The 14534-nt window shown below is 40.3% G+C and overlaps 1 protein-coding gene across 1 annotated transcript; it reads right to left on the minus strand.

Moving 5' to 3' along the window:
* Positions 1–3280: 3280 nt before the first annotated feature.
* Positions 3281–5240, minus strand: LOC148872569 (phenolic glucoside malonyltransferase 2-like). The gene has a single exon (XM_088973503.1). It carries the CDS (start codon positions 4860–4862, stop codon positions 3486–3488), a length of 1377 nt encoding a protein of 458 aa, XP_088829629.1. The 5' UTR covers positions 4863–5240; the 3' UTR covers positions 3281–3485.
* Positions 5241–14534: the final 9294 nt, after the last annotated feature.

Genomic DNA, 14534 nt, shown 5'->3' on the forward strand with positions numbered 1-14534 from the left:
CCCTAAATTTCCCCGAATTAACAAAACTGCCCTTAACCCTACCTATAAAACTCCTAAGTTTTTCATTCAATGATACACTATTCATTACCTGCCTCCTTTGAACGAAAAACAAAGCACAAGCAGTGGTGAACCTAGATCAATCTCCGCCTCTGGCCTCCCTCTTCTTCTTCTTCTTCTTCTTCTTCTTCTTCTTCTTCTTCTCTCCCATTTCTCTCTCCCTCTATTTCATCACCGCTGCTGCAGCAGCAATAGATCTGAACCCAACTCTGACTCTTCTACTGATCTCTCGCTCTCTCTATATATATCCTTCTTCTTCTTCTTCTTCTTTGCCTACATTTCCTCCCCTGTTCTGTCATTGCCGCTGCAACAAGTTGCAGCAGAAAATTGGGTAGAAATCACCCTCCTCTGAACCATTTCCTTCCTCTTCTCCGTCCTACCGCTGCAACTCATTTCAATTAAAGAAGAAGAAGAAGAAGAAGAAGAAGAGAAGAACGTACTTGTGTCAATGCTTAGTCACGTATTAAGAGTTTCAATCGACCCTTTTGGGAGTTTTCCTTGACACATCGGGAAGCTGGGAAGCCCGAAACGACTATAAGCTTCACTTGTAGCTTATCAAATCTAGACCACTCCGGGCTTTTATGGTATTTTTGGAGTTTTGTCTTCTAGGATTATGTCCATAATTTTTTAATTTTTAAAAATTTTCCATAATTTTAAAGTTTTTTGTCCCCAACAGGTTTCCCATTGGGAACTTGAATCCTCAAATTTTTTAATAAAATTTTTTGAAAATAATATTTATTTAAAATAAAAGAAAAAAATTAAAATATAAATAATATTTTAAATATATTTTGAGTGACTTCACTCTTATCCCCGTCTTTGATTGGATATCCCTATTAATCCCATCCGCATTAGGATTGGGTCGAGGAGGCCAGGTATGGGGAAAATTGCAATACTTTTTAAATACAAATAATGTAATAGGTTAATAGCTCAATATTGTGAATATAATAATGAATCAGTGAGTTGTTAAATTCAAGTAGGTTGCTAAAATCTAAGGTTTTTGAAATTAACCTAGAGAATGAACCGGTTAGGGGTCCGGTTCCCAGCTCAAATGGTCTAACCGTTTGAACAGTTAACCATTCATATCAGCGATTTACTGACCAAAATCAACGATTTTTTGGGGAAAATCTAACTTTGGAGAAAAACGAAACTGATCACCTAATCAATTCCTTGTTTTTCTGATCTAACCATCGGATCCAATCCGATTTTGAAAACATGCTAAAACCCCAACTTACCCAACTAGATTTTAATGACTCATAAAGGGTCAGCTGGTTAGAAATTTGCAAAATCAAAATATCCAAAAAATAATAAAAATTGAAACTGCAACCAAATTTCAATTCTAACGATCCAACCATATATAATATGAGCTTTAACTCATTAAATTAAAACCTAAAACTTTGTAGCATATTCAAAAGCCTAAATAATTGTACATGTTAGCAAAGCATTTATGAGAAACGAAAGCAAATGTGAAATATCTTTTTTAGCATCTAAAGAATACATGGGCACCAACCTTTGGAAGTGATCTAACAGAGACCCATCTTTCAAGGCACGAAGTCTGACTAATCTTATAGAAAAAATGATAAAAATATATATATATGTGTGTGTATGGCTGCTATTTTCGTACCTACCGCACATGGACATACTAACCACCCCACCCAAGAAAAAGATCATTTTGTTTTGAATTTAGAACAAACAAGGATCATGCGTGCCCAGGTGATCTACAATAAAATGCTTGCTCTAATGATGATGGCTGTAGATGGAATTACTAGTGAATAAAAAAATATTCAGGTTCCTCACTTCACGTTTAAGTTAAAACAGTTTCTAGATATACGCGATGCTTGGTATAGCTTCTCTTTATTTGATAATCGCTAAATCAGTATTTATTTCATCATGTGAATTACTAGTGAATAAAAAAATATTCAGGTTCCTCACTTCACGTTTAAGTTAAAACAGTTTCTAGATATACGCGATGCTTGGTATAGCTTCTCTTTATTTGATAATCGCTAAATCAGTATTTATTTCATCATGTGAATTTGTATGTATCAGTATTAATAAAAGTTGGTTTATGTGTGTATCAAACGTTAGGGGAAGCTTTATTTTAAATGTTTCTCCAAATTTTAGGTGTTTATTTACTGTTTGGCTGATGTTAGAAGGTGTTTAATTCTACTTATGTTTATTAAGTAAACCTTTTATACTTGTGTGACTGTAAAACTGAGAAAAATAATTAATAAAAGCATTTATGACACATAGGCGTCATTAAACACCACATCAGCAAAGTGCCAATAAATACTTACCCGTTTTAGGAAGCTTCATACAATTAATGAGGCTTTAGCTGATAGGGCACCTATGTGGCTGCATTTACTCAATAAATATAAACAAAACCAAACACATACTTAATTGTGAACAAATAGTTTGTCAAATACTTTTTCTCAGTTTTAAAGACAAATCAAGTATAAATGTTTATTTAATAAATGAAAGTTATACCAAACATAGACATAATATTAGAGTCCATTTGATCAAATGGTTTAGTGTTTAATCCTAATTGCCTTCATGATTCAATTATAATTGATTAAATTTCAGCATAGATATGGGTGTATCTGTGCTTATTTACCCTTCAAACCTAAAGAGTGATTGGATTTAGCTTTAGGAAGGATTCAATCACATCTGGATTTGTTCTAATTATTAAAAATTCCTTGCTGAATTTGAATTTGATCCCAAATTCAATCTGAGGTCAATTGGACAATGTAAAAATAGTCATAAAAGGTTTAGGTTCATCCATGTCCACGTACGAGTCAAACATTCTTGCAGATTTTTTGTAAAAATTTTGACAAAGACCAAATCCTAGCGCTGCCATGAAAAGTGGAAAGATTTTTTATTTTCTTTGGTCTAGTCCTTGTCAGCTCTCTTACGACCCAATCCAAACCCAACCTGTGTATCATGTGTGTATATATAAATTAATACATAATAATGAATTATTAATTATAAACTTTACACCACCTCCATTACCCTAAATGACAAAAGGACAAAGTCAGAAAAAAATTAACTCCATCCGTTTGATGTTATTCTACTAAATCATTCATCTTCTCTAGATGCTATACTCCATATAGTGATCAGGCCTCACAAAAAGTGCACTAGGGAGCACAAATTGCGTAGCCATCACCTAAGCATAATATCCATAAATCCCCTACGAAGATTCCTCTGAGAAATAGTAGCATGGCACCAGCACTCAGGATAACTATTGGTTTAGATAAAGATAGAAGATTAAAAGAAAAGGAAATGTAAGTTCTGTCTTTTCTGGAATTCAGAGAAGAAAAGAAAAGCGACAAATGACACAGTCGTGAGTGAGTTAGAGCAAGATAAACAATGAAAACAACTGGTCCATGGATGGAAGTGGCGATTGAAAACCTCTTCAATCGCATACTGTGCAAGCTTCAGAGTCCAGAGCGGTACATCGCATAGCCTTTTCCCTCGAGACCATTAACAAATACAGAAGCAAAGGCATCCATCTCGGGTCCTCTGAGCGTCAGAGTGATTTCAGCCCCACCATCTCCGTTGCAGTTTTCCGATATAAAGATGGCTCCCGTTTTGTCGATTGACGCCAATTCCACCTTCTTCGGTCTCCCCCATCCAAAATCCGCTTCGTATATCCCTAGTCGTGGCGACCCAGCAGCCCAAACCTTTCCCTTAACCCCAGAAGACAGCAAGCGTGAAATCCAGAACTCTGCTCCGTCCAGAGCTCCATCGTTCAAACCATTGATCGAGTCTTCTATCAGCTTTGCTGCGACGACGATCCCATCTTGTCTCAGAAAATCAGCCCTCTCGGCCGTCACTACACGAGTCCCCACGCAGTTACCAAAGTACGTTGCCGGTACCGGAGGCTCTAGGCGAGTTCTGCAGTCCACGTTAAACGAAAAAGAAACCCTTTCGTCCCCAGCTTTTACCAGGCAAACCCAGATATAAGCGCACAGTACTGTGAAGGTCGAGAACCGAGATGGTGGTAGGTGTTTGTCTTTCTTCTGCAAGGCCAAGACTCGTTCCTTCAGCCTTGCGATGTTGGCTCGACTCATCTCGAACGTGGCTCGGACGATGTCGTCCGGCAGACCAAAGTCCAGAACGCCTAACCGTCGGTCTCTGAACTTGGACCGAAAGTAGTTTGTCAGCTCGCTCAAGTATCTCTTCTCGATGCCTCTTGGGTCCTTGATCACTGTCTTGTCAAAGAATGGGAGAGACTGGGTTGACAGAGATGCCTCACCAAACTTGCAAATCGAAGCCCAAGAGTTCACGAAGTTCATAATTGTTTTGGCGTCGGCAACCGCGTGGGGCATGGTGACTCCGACGCAGATGCCGGAATTTGGAAACACAGTCACTTGCAATGCCAACATCGGGACGACCGATCCAGATACTGGCAATTGAGGGACGAGGGGATGCAATTCCTTCGACTCTCTCGCCTGGTTGCCGGAGAGACGGTGGAAGCCACCTTCCGACCGGGCGATGGTTAGCGAGACCGAGTCGCCTTCCTTGTAGTGGATCATGGGGTTGGGAGATTCTTCTGGCCATGAGAGGTTTCCGGCGAATGGGTAAAAGTGCAGGAGGGTGAGGGAGAGAGAGTGTTTGATGCGGGGAAGGAGAGTGTTTGTGAAGTGAGCGAGTGGATGGGGTAATTCGTAGAAGTAGAGGAGTTGTGGAGGTGGGAAAGGTAACCAAAATAGATCGAAGAAGGTGAGAGGGAGTGATGCCGGAGCGACTGAACCAGGTGGTGGAGCGATTTTGCAGAACTCTATCACCTTCACCTGGCTGGATGGTGCCATGGAGAGGGTGTTTGGGGGAGAGCGTAGGGGAAGAGGAAGAGGGAGAAATGCAAATGCAAGCAAAAGCTTTTACTTAGATGCTGGGCTCCAGCTGATTATAGCTAGCCATATGGTTTTCAAACCGTCCTTGGCCTGGGCCGGACGGTCGGACCGAACCGTCCAGTCAACCGGTTCTGTTTCACCTCTTCTCACCTCTGAACTGAAATCTTGATAAAAATTGTTGATTTGATGAATGACCTGTTGAGCTAGGCGGTTCTGTCAACCATCAGTTCATTAGAACCGGACAATAATTTTGACCATTTTCTATTTTAATTATTCTTTAATTTTTTTAAATTGCAACGAATCATTGGTACAAACAGGATAGTCAGATTGCTGACCCAGAAACAGTTTTCTGGTAGGTTTTAAAGACATGGATTACAGCCATTCTGTTGTTTTTTTATTAAATGAAAAAAAAAACCCTTTATACCAACCATCAAGTTTTAATAAAGTAATGAAACATCAAAGATTCTTTATTAAAAAAATTCCAGATTAGTATCCTGTATTTTGGGTCTAATGTCACTCTAGTCTTTAAACTTTAAAATGCGATAATTTAGTACCCGAACTTTCTAAATTTGTCAATTTAGTACCTATCATTAACTAGGTCGTTAACCAGTTGTTTAAGTATCATATGAAAAGACACAAATATCCTTCGAGTGTCATTTAATTCTCTTTATCAACCATCTAAATATTGACAAAAAATGAACAGTCCCAAATCCTTATCTCTTCTATTCAAGAAAGTTGGGGTTACCAGAATGTCCATTGAGACGTAATCCCAATTTTATTGAATAGAAGAAGCAAGGATTTGAGACTGTTTTTTGTGGATGATTGATAAAGAAAATTAGATGACACTCAAAGGACATTTGTGTTTTTTCAAATATCACTTAATGACTGATAAATAAATTAATTAACGACAAATACTAGATTGACACATTTTGAAAGTTCGATACTGAATTATTACATTTTAAAGTTTGGAGACCAAAGTGACAATAGACCCAAAGTACTAGATAGCAATCAGGAATTTTCCCATCTTTATACATCAAGAATACCCTTACAGTGTTTTGGATATTATTTGAATCTAATGCCAAAAATGCCCAACTTGTGGGTGATTCACTTGGTTTTGGGTCTAGCCAATAAATGGCTTTATGACAGATAAAAGTCATTGATATTGTAGCTCATCATCTGAGTATACCACACGCAAACTTTGGGCCCAATCAGATGTCGGTACATAATTCATAGTTGAGAGGATTGATTTTAGGAGGGGATATGGATATTGCCATATTGATGATTATATTGGTGACTTAGTCATCAAAGCTAAAAATTCAATAAAGAAATGATAAATACCTACACCACTTTATTATCTTTCAACATTTTCTAATTGATTGCACCAAATCATCCACCACCGCAAAAGTAACCTAAAAAGTCAGCAATATTATAAACCAAGTATAAGACATCAGATTGGCGCCCAACAACACCTCCACCCGTGTGTATTAACAACATCTTCCGTCATGATAAGTATGAGAGATGTTTCTAATGCACACTGAGATATGTATATGCGGGGTATTTGTGGGGTGCTTTCTGTGGTATGTTAATGTGATCTCTTAGTACTAAAGCCTAGATAAAAAGTTATGATGAATTCGTCAAGGAATCACTATACTACGGTCCAACAAGGAGTAAAGTATCTTTTGTGCATCTCATCTAGGTAAATAAATTAAAATTATAAGTGTAGACCACAAGTGAACCAGCTCCAGAACATCTCAATCGATGTTAACAATTCAAACCATAATAAAATTACCACTACTACCTTGGATGATAATCCGGCCCTCGACTAGACCTAGACAACGATGGACCAGAAGCCCCATCAACATTGACTTTAACCATAGGTCAAGGGGGTGGCTTCCAAGATCTTGAACACCCATAATAGGCAAAGAACCTGAAAACGAGAAATCTTGTAGCTAGTGGCGGATCAAGACCTTTGATCAATGGGGGCAAAGTACTTAGTAGAAATGATGAATACCCGTGGGGAATGAGGAAAATCGTTACCTATATGTTTAAGGAGACGAAGTAGAGAGATGAGATTGAACTGTTGAGAGGGTGAAATGGAAAAAAGAAAACAAATGAAAAACACATTAGATTTAAAACCCTAAATCTCAAACCTCATAACTTGGTCAATATGAAATAGGGACATAGGTATCAATTTTGTAAATTTTCTCTTTTTTTTTACCTATTCATCTTTAAAATATGACCTCATTTAATAAGTCAAATTTTACTTGACCCCCTACTATTTTATTTGTGTGGGGATAATTGTGGAAAAAACAATTAAATTTCTTCATAATTTTCATAATTATATAATTTTTTTCAAACCTCAATGGGGGGCAATTGACAACACTAACTTCTACATAGAACCGCCACTGCTTGTAGCTCATCCCTTAAACCCATAAAGGAGAGACCCTATCAATTGAGCTAATTGTTCCATTTAATTTAAAATGAAGCTAAACAAGAGAAGGTGTCAACCTAATTGATGGTAAGGTCTCTAGCTGATTGTAGCAAAGGAAAAACTCAGCCTAAACAAGAACACTTTTAAATTTATAAGAGCAATACTAAAAACAATGAGAATGAAATGACTCGGTCAGTGATGACTGGTCTCTTGAATCATTTAAATAGATAAGTTACAAGATGATAACTATGTATAGAAGATAACAATTACAAAGTTATAGTTTATCTAGGAAATTACATGATAATGAGATAAGGTGATCAGTTATCTATGATAGCTATCAGCGATACCCATCCCAGTTACAAGTTTATCATAACTATTGAGATACTCTAACATCCCCCTGCAAGCTTAGCGGTCTCTTGGAGACGGTAAGCTTGGTTGTAAGGTCATGAAATCGTGTTGCAGGCAGCGATTTAATAAGAATGTCTGTAATCTGATCATGGTTGGGAATGTGATTGATCAGTAGAAGGCCAGCCGCAACTTTTTCCTGCATAAAGTGAACATCCAATTCTATGTTCTTGGTGTGAGAATGGTGGACAGGATTGGAGGAGAGAAACTTGGCACTCAAATTGTCGCACCAGATGACAGGTGGGCGAGGGAGCTTCAATCCAAGCTCCGTGAGTAACATCTGGAGCCAAAGAATTTCAGCGGCAATAGAGGCAAGACTACGGTATTCTAATTCTATGCTAGAGCAAGAAACTGTGGACTATTTACGAGAGCTCCATGAAATCAGATTACGACCCAAGTAAACACAGAAACCCCCTTGGGAGCGACGATCAATAGGGCAACTAGCCCAGTCAACATCAGAAAAGGCTTCGAGAGCCAATTATGAAGAAGTACGAAAAGTAATGACCTGACCAATTGTGGACTTGAGATAACGGAGGATCCACTTGATTGCACTCCAATGAACATCAGTGGCTTCTTTCATAAATTGACAAACTTTGTTAACGGAGAAGCTGATGTCTAGCCAAGTAAGGGTAACATATTGTAGTGCCCCCACCACACTGCGATATTCGGTGGCATCTGGAAGATGATAACCATTGCTCACATCAAGTCTGGTAGATGCCGCCAGCGATGTATGAAGGGGTTTAGCCTCATGCATCTTGGTCCTGACAAGAAGATCATGAATATATTTACGTTGGGATACGTGCACCCCATCTGAACTGTGATGCAGTTTCAAACCCAGAAAGTAATGAGCTTCCCCAAGATTTCAAAGAGCAAAAGCGGTAGAGAGCTGAGAGATGAGTTGAGTAAATGCAGAAGTAGAAGAGCCAGTGATCAATAAGTCATCCACATATACAAGAAAAAAAAATGACATCAGTGTCAGTCTTCCACATGAATAAAGAACTATCTGCTCAGGATTCCAGAAAACTGAGGTGAACCAATCCTTTAATCGAGTAAACCAAGCCTGCAGGGCTTGTTTCAAACCATAAAGGGAACGTTTAAGACGACAAACAAAATGTGGATGTGCTAGATTAATAAAACCCATGGGTTGTTTCATAAATACCTCTTCACTGAGATAGCTATGAAGGAGGCATTGCTCACATCAAATTGTCTAAGATTCAAGCCATAGTGAACTGTGAGAGATATCATTAACCGAATAATGGTCAATTTAACCACCGGACTAAAAGTCTCAGCAAAGTCAATACCGGCTTGTTGAGTAAACCCTTGCGCCACCAATCGCGCCTTGTATCTTTCCATGGCGAGTACCTAACGGGGATCTTTTTTGACAATAGTGTAGCAAGAGGGTTCAAGATCGGGGTCAATAGAGGCTTCCAAAGCATACCGAGGGTTTGGCTTGTGAATGCCACTCTTGCTCCATGTCATCATGAGATGAGCATTAAGTGGAGTCGTAGTGGAGCAAGAGGGCGTATTTGATGGGGTTGATGATGATGGTAGCAACTCGACAGAACTAACACTAGTAGATAGAATAGGTGGGCTAGGGGAGGTGGTGTTGGTGGGTACGGGAATGGTCTGAGGAGAGAGCCACGGGTATGTAATGATAGGAGGGCCAATCACAGTGTCAGTAGCCGATTTGGGAGGTGGAGCTGGGCTTCCAGAAGTGCATGGGAAGGTATGTTCATCAAAAACCACATTACGAGAAGTATATAGACGTCCAGATGTTAAGTCCAAGCATTTGTACCCTTTGTGATGTAAACTATAACCCATAAATAAACAACGCTTGGACCCATAGTCCAGCTTAGAACGTTTATAGGGTCTAAGATGCGGATAACAAGCACATCCAAAAGTGTGTAACATATTGTAATCAAATTTAGTGCCAAAGGGACACTCTAAGGGAGAATTCATGTCCAGTATTGGAGAAGAGAGCCAGTTAATTAAAAAAACTGCAGTCTCAAAGGCATCATACCAGTAATGTTTGGGCATTGAAGTCGTAGCTAGGAGGGTGAGACCCATTTCAACAATATGGCGATGGCGTCATTCTACAACCCCATTTTGTTCATGAATATGAGGACATGAGAGACGATGAGTGATGTCTGAATCAGAGAGAATAGGGAGAAGTGGTTTGTATTCTGTACCACCATCTGTTTGCAGAGTTTTGATAGAGGTGTTCAATAAATTCTCCACATTCTTCTTAAAAACAACAAAAATAGAGGCAACCTGAGTTTTAGAAATCATAGGAAAAATCCACATATACTTGTTGTAAGCATCAACAAAAATCAAATAATAGCGAACACCATGTCTTGTAGAGATAGGGGCTGGTCCCCAAACATCATAAAATAAAAGTTCTAATGGATACTTTGCAACAAAGTACTACTAGAAAACGACAAGGTATGAATCTTGCCTAGTGGAAGCTGAAATGAAGATAAGATGTGGGCAGCTACTCTCTTGCTAGGATGTCCTAGCCGCTTATGCCATACTGAAAACGATGCTTTCTCACCATTGAACGTCGATGGAGCTGTAGATGTGCAATTTGTCTTGAGTTGATAAAGCCCTCCCTTAATCGGCCCTTGGATGAGAGTTTTCCCAGTCGCTTTGTCCTTAACATAAAAGCCAGTAGCGTCAAAAATAAAAGTTGCATTATTATCCTTACAAAACTGGCTGACAGAGAACAAGTTCTTAGATATATTAGGAACTCTGAGAATATTTTTCAAGACAATGGACCCAAAATTAGTATTCAAAATAGAAGAACCAATATGAGAAATGTCTAGACCCGTACCATTGCCGACCAAGATATGATCTGTTCCATGATACTTGATGAGGGTGGATTTGGCCCTCCAATGACATAGTGACACATGTCACCTCAGAACAACTAGGTGACACCCGGAACCACTCAGGCAACAACTTGCCAAGTTGATGGTGTCCAACCTGGCAGCCTGGCCCAGGCGCCGACCTGGTGACCTGCGAGACGTGCTCGCCGACAAATTCAACATGCATACCCCACGATCCTTGGAGGTTGGCCCTCGTTTCGGAAGATGGTCAACGTGCATGGTAGTTACCTCCGAGGATCTCAGACCAATTAGACATGACCTCCTAGAGATCTCGAGGGCGGTTAATGAGCAAGGTCTATATAAAGGCACCAACCCCAATGACAAGGGGCAAGTGAGCAAGTAAGAAAATAAGTAAATTCTAGCTCTCATACATTGCGATTTTTAGGTCACAATCTACTATAAGAGTATTGACTTAAGCATTGAATCGACCTCGTCAGGTTAGCCACCCTGGGTCCTCTGACATTTGGTTCCTTGTAGGTCCCTAAAGAGCAACAAAGCTCATCAACCCAACTCACCACCAGGCTACTCGACACCTGGTCCGCCCGACACCTCACAGGCAGCTCGACACTATAGTCAGATCGCCACCTAGCCTGCCCAGCTCGACTCAGCTCAACAACCAAAGTTCTCCACTTCGGTCTGAGTCATCGGTCACTTGGAAGCAGACCAAATGACAAGGTACTTAGCACAAAAAATTGGCCATCACCAAAAATTGATCCATCAATTGGCATCGTCTGTGGGATACGCTACAAAAAGCTTTCTCATCCTCTAAAAGGCTAAGTTCTCTTCTTCTAGAAAACTAAGTCCTCACTTTTTAGAAACTAAAGCTCTCGCTTTATACTTTCCATTTTTTATGAACTCAAAGACTATGCAGGAAGTTGATAGCTAACAAACTAAGCAGCTCTACCAACTTTATTTCAACTCGGATAAAGCCTCATCAGTCCTCTTCGCGAGGTCCCCTCAACAAAGATGAGCTCTTCGTGGCTTCCGCGGTAGTTGGCGGCCAACAGACTACATGGACGCCCTTGCTGGTCGAGCCTTCCAAGGCTCCCGTGCGAGCTGGTGACCTAAAGTCAGTAGTGCTGCCCTCGTAGGTCGAGCAACTAGTAGCTTCTTGTAGACCGGCGTCACGAGGTTGATGCAGTGCAACCATAGCACTAAAGTACCAAACTGGTGAAAACCTCGATACCACATAAGACCCAGTCGCCTCTTCGACATGGGCAAAATCAAGGAGAGTGGACTACGAGTCGCTCCCAGAGCCTAAGGGCTAAAATACCACATAAGACCCAATCGCCTCTTCAGCATGGATAAGATCAAGGAGAGTAGACTACGAGTCGTTCCCAGAGCCTTAATAGCCAAAATACCGAACTAGTGAAGACCTCATCACCACATAAGACCCAGTCACCTCTTCGTCATGGACAAAATCAAAGAGCGGACTACGAGTCGCTCCCAGAGCCTAAGGAATTGAATCGACGCATGCGAGCTCATCGAATTATTCATTCCAAGCCAAAAGGAGAAATCTACTCCCTTCGCCAAGTTACATTCAGTTCGGGAGTTGGGGGCAAATGATGAGGGTGGATTTGACCCTCCAATGACATTGTGACACATGGGACCTCAGAACAACTAGGTGACACCCGGAACCACTCAGGCAACAACTTGCCAACTTGATGGTGTCCAACCTGGCGGCCTGGCCCAAGCACCGACCTGGAACATGTGCCAACCTGGCGACCTGCGAGACGTGCTCGACGACAAATTTGGCATGCATACCACACGATCCTTGGAGGTTGGCCCTCATTTCGGAATATGGTCAACGTGCATGGTAGCTACCTCCGAAGATCTCAAACCAGTTAGGCATGACCTCTCGGAGACCTCGGGGGCAGTACGTGAGCAAGGCCTATATAAAGGCATCAACCCCAATGACAAGGGGCAAGTGAGCAAGTAAGCAAGTAAGCAAATTCCAGCTCTCATACTTTATGATTTTTAGCTCGTAATCTACTATGAGAGTACTGACTTGCAGGTCCCTAAAGAGCAACGAAGCTCATCAACCCAGCTCACCGCCAGCTGCTCGACACCTAGGCAGCTCGCCACCTGGTCAACCCAACACCTCATAGGCAGCTCAGCACTATAGTCAGATCGCCACCTAGTCTACCCAGCTCGATTTAGCTCGACAGTAAAAGTTCTCCACTCCGGCCTGAGTCATCGGACACTTGGAAGCAGACCAAATGATGAGGTACTTAGCACAAGAAATTGTTCATCACCATAAATTGATCCATCAATACTCGTCGTGAAGAGAGAGATTCCCAAGATCTGAAGTCATACAATTGGTTGCTCCAGAATCAGGATACCAATTTTCATCACTAGCTGATCGTGAAGATGAGGCTGTATAAGCTTGCTTGGTAGGCTTATTGGCAATGAGTTCCAGATAACGGCGGCAAGTAGTTGTTGTATGGCTAGGATACCCACAGAGTTGACACACCATAGTGGTGTTCTTAGAACTGGATCTGCTGCGAATATTGTTATTATAGGAAGTTTTCTTGGAGTTGTCAAAACCACCATCATTATTAAATTGTCGAGGCTTGTAAGAAGAGGACTGATTGCGATTGAAGGTTTTCTTCTTATTGGCCAAATTAGCATATGGAGAATCCAATGAAAATTGTGAAGAGTGATGCTCTAAGCGATTTTCAAAGGTAAGTAACAGACTTTGAATTTCAGTAAAAGAATGACTATCTAGTCTAGTAGTCACAGAGAGCACAAAGGTATCATATTCAGTAGGTAAACCACCAAGAAGATAATGAATTTGATCAACATCAGTGAGAAAGTGTTCAAAAGCAGCTAAAGCATCAAATAAACTTTTAATTTTCTAAACATAATCGGTGACAATGAGAGTACCCTTCTTCGGATAGGCTAATTCTAATTTCAAATCATGGATTCGAGTTTTATTGGTAGAAGAAAAGAGAACATGAAGTCAATCCCATACATCTCTGGATGTCTTACATCCAACTACTTGAGCCAGAACTGGCTCTGTTAATGAAGATAGTAACCAGCTTATGATCAATTGGTCTTGTTTGATCCATGTTGCATGATCTGGGTTGCTGCGACTGGATCCTTGGCTACTGCCATCTTCCAAGAAGAGTAGAGAACAAGGAAAAGATCCCTCCACATAGCCATATAAACAATGCCCTCTAAGAGCTGGTGTAGTTTGAGAGCTCCAAAGCAGGAAGTTAGTACGATTTAGTTTTACTGAGACTACATTCATAAAACTAGAAAGGGAGACCACCATAATGGTTCAACCATCTGTCGATCTAGGTTGCATTTGTCTCTGGACGACATGAGCAGTGGTGCTTGTTTCTGAAGCCATGACGTTTGTCAAAATGGCTATGATACCATACAAGAGCAATACTAAAAACAATGAGAAGGAATGAGTCAGTCAATGATAGCTGGTCTCTTGAATCATTTAAATAGAAAATTTACAAGAGGATAACTATGTATAGAAGATAACAATTACAGAGTTAGAATTTATCTAGGAAATTACATGATAACGAGATAAGGTGATCAATTATCTAGGATAGCCATCAAACATACCCATTCCAGTTACAAGTCTATCATAACCATTGAGATACTCTAACAGGGAAATTGTCTAAAAATCACAATGACCTTTTAGCATTTCTCTTAAACTCACCATAACTTTTCAAAACACCCAAGGAACCCATGTTGGTAACTTGACGTTAAATAGACTAACGGGTATTATTTACCCTTTGTTATATTTAACCCATTTTTTCAATGTTCAAAAAATACTCCTCCTATTATTTGACCCAAAACCTATATTTCAGTTTCCTTGGAATACTTCAAGCAGCACAATGAAAACAAAACGTCTCTCAATGAGTAGAAATGTTATATATGGGGCAATTGGACACT

This window comes from Nelumbo lutea, chromosome 2 (genome assembly GCF_056320005.1).
Source record: "Nelumbo lutea isolate HS-2025 chromosome 2, American lotus-T2T, whole genome shotgun sequence".
NCBI lineage: Eukaryota > Viridiplantae > Streptophyta > Magnoliopsida > Proteales > Nelumbonaceae > Nelumbo > Nelumbo lutea.

Coding starts and splice junctions, on each gene's coding strand:
- LOC148872569 (XM_088973503.1), bottom strand. CDS start 4,862: ATGGCACCATCCAGCCAGGTGAAGGTGATAGAGTTCTGCAAAATCGCT.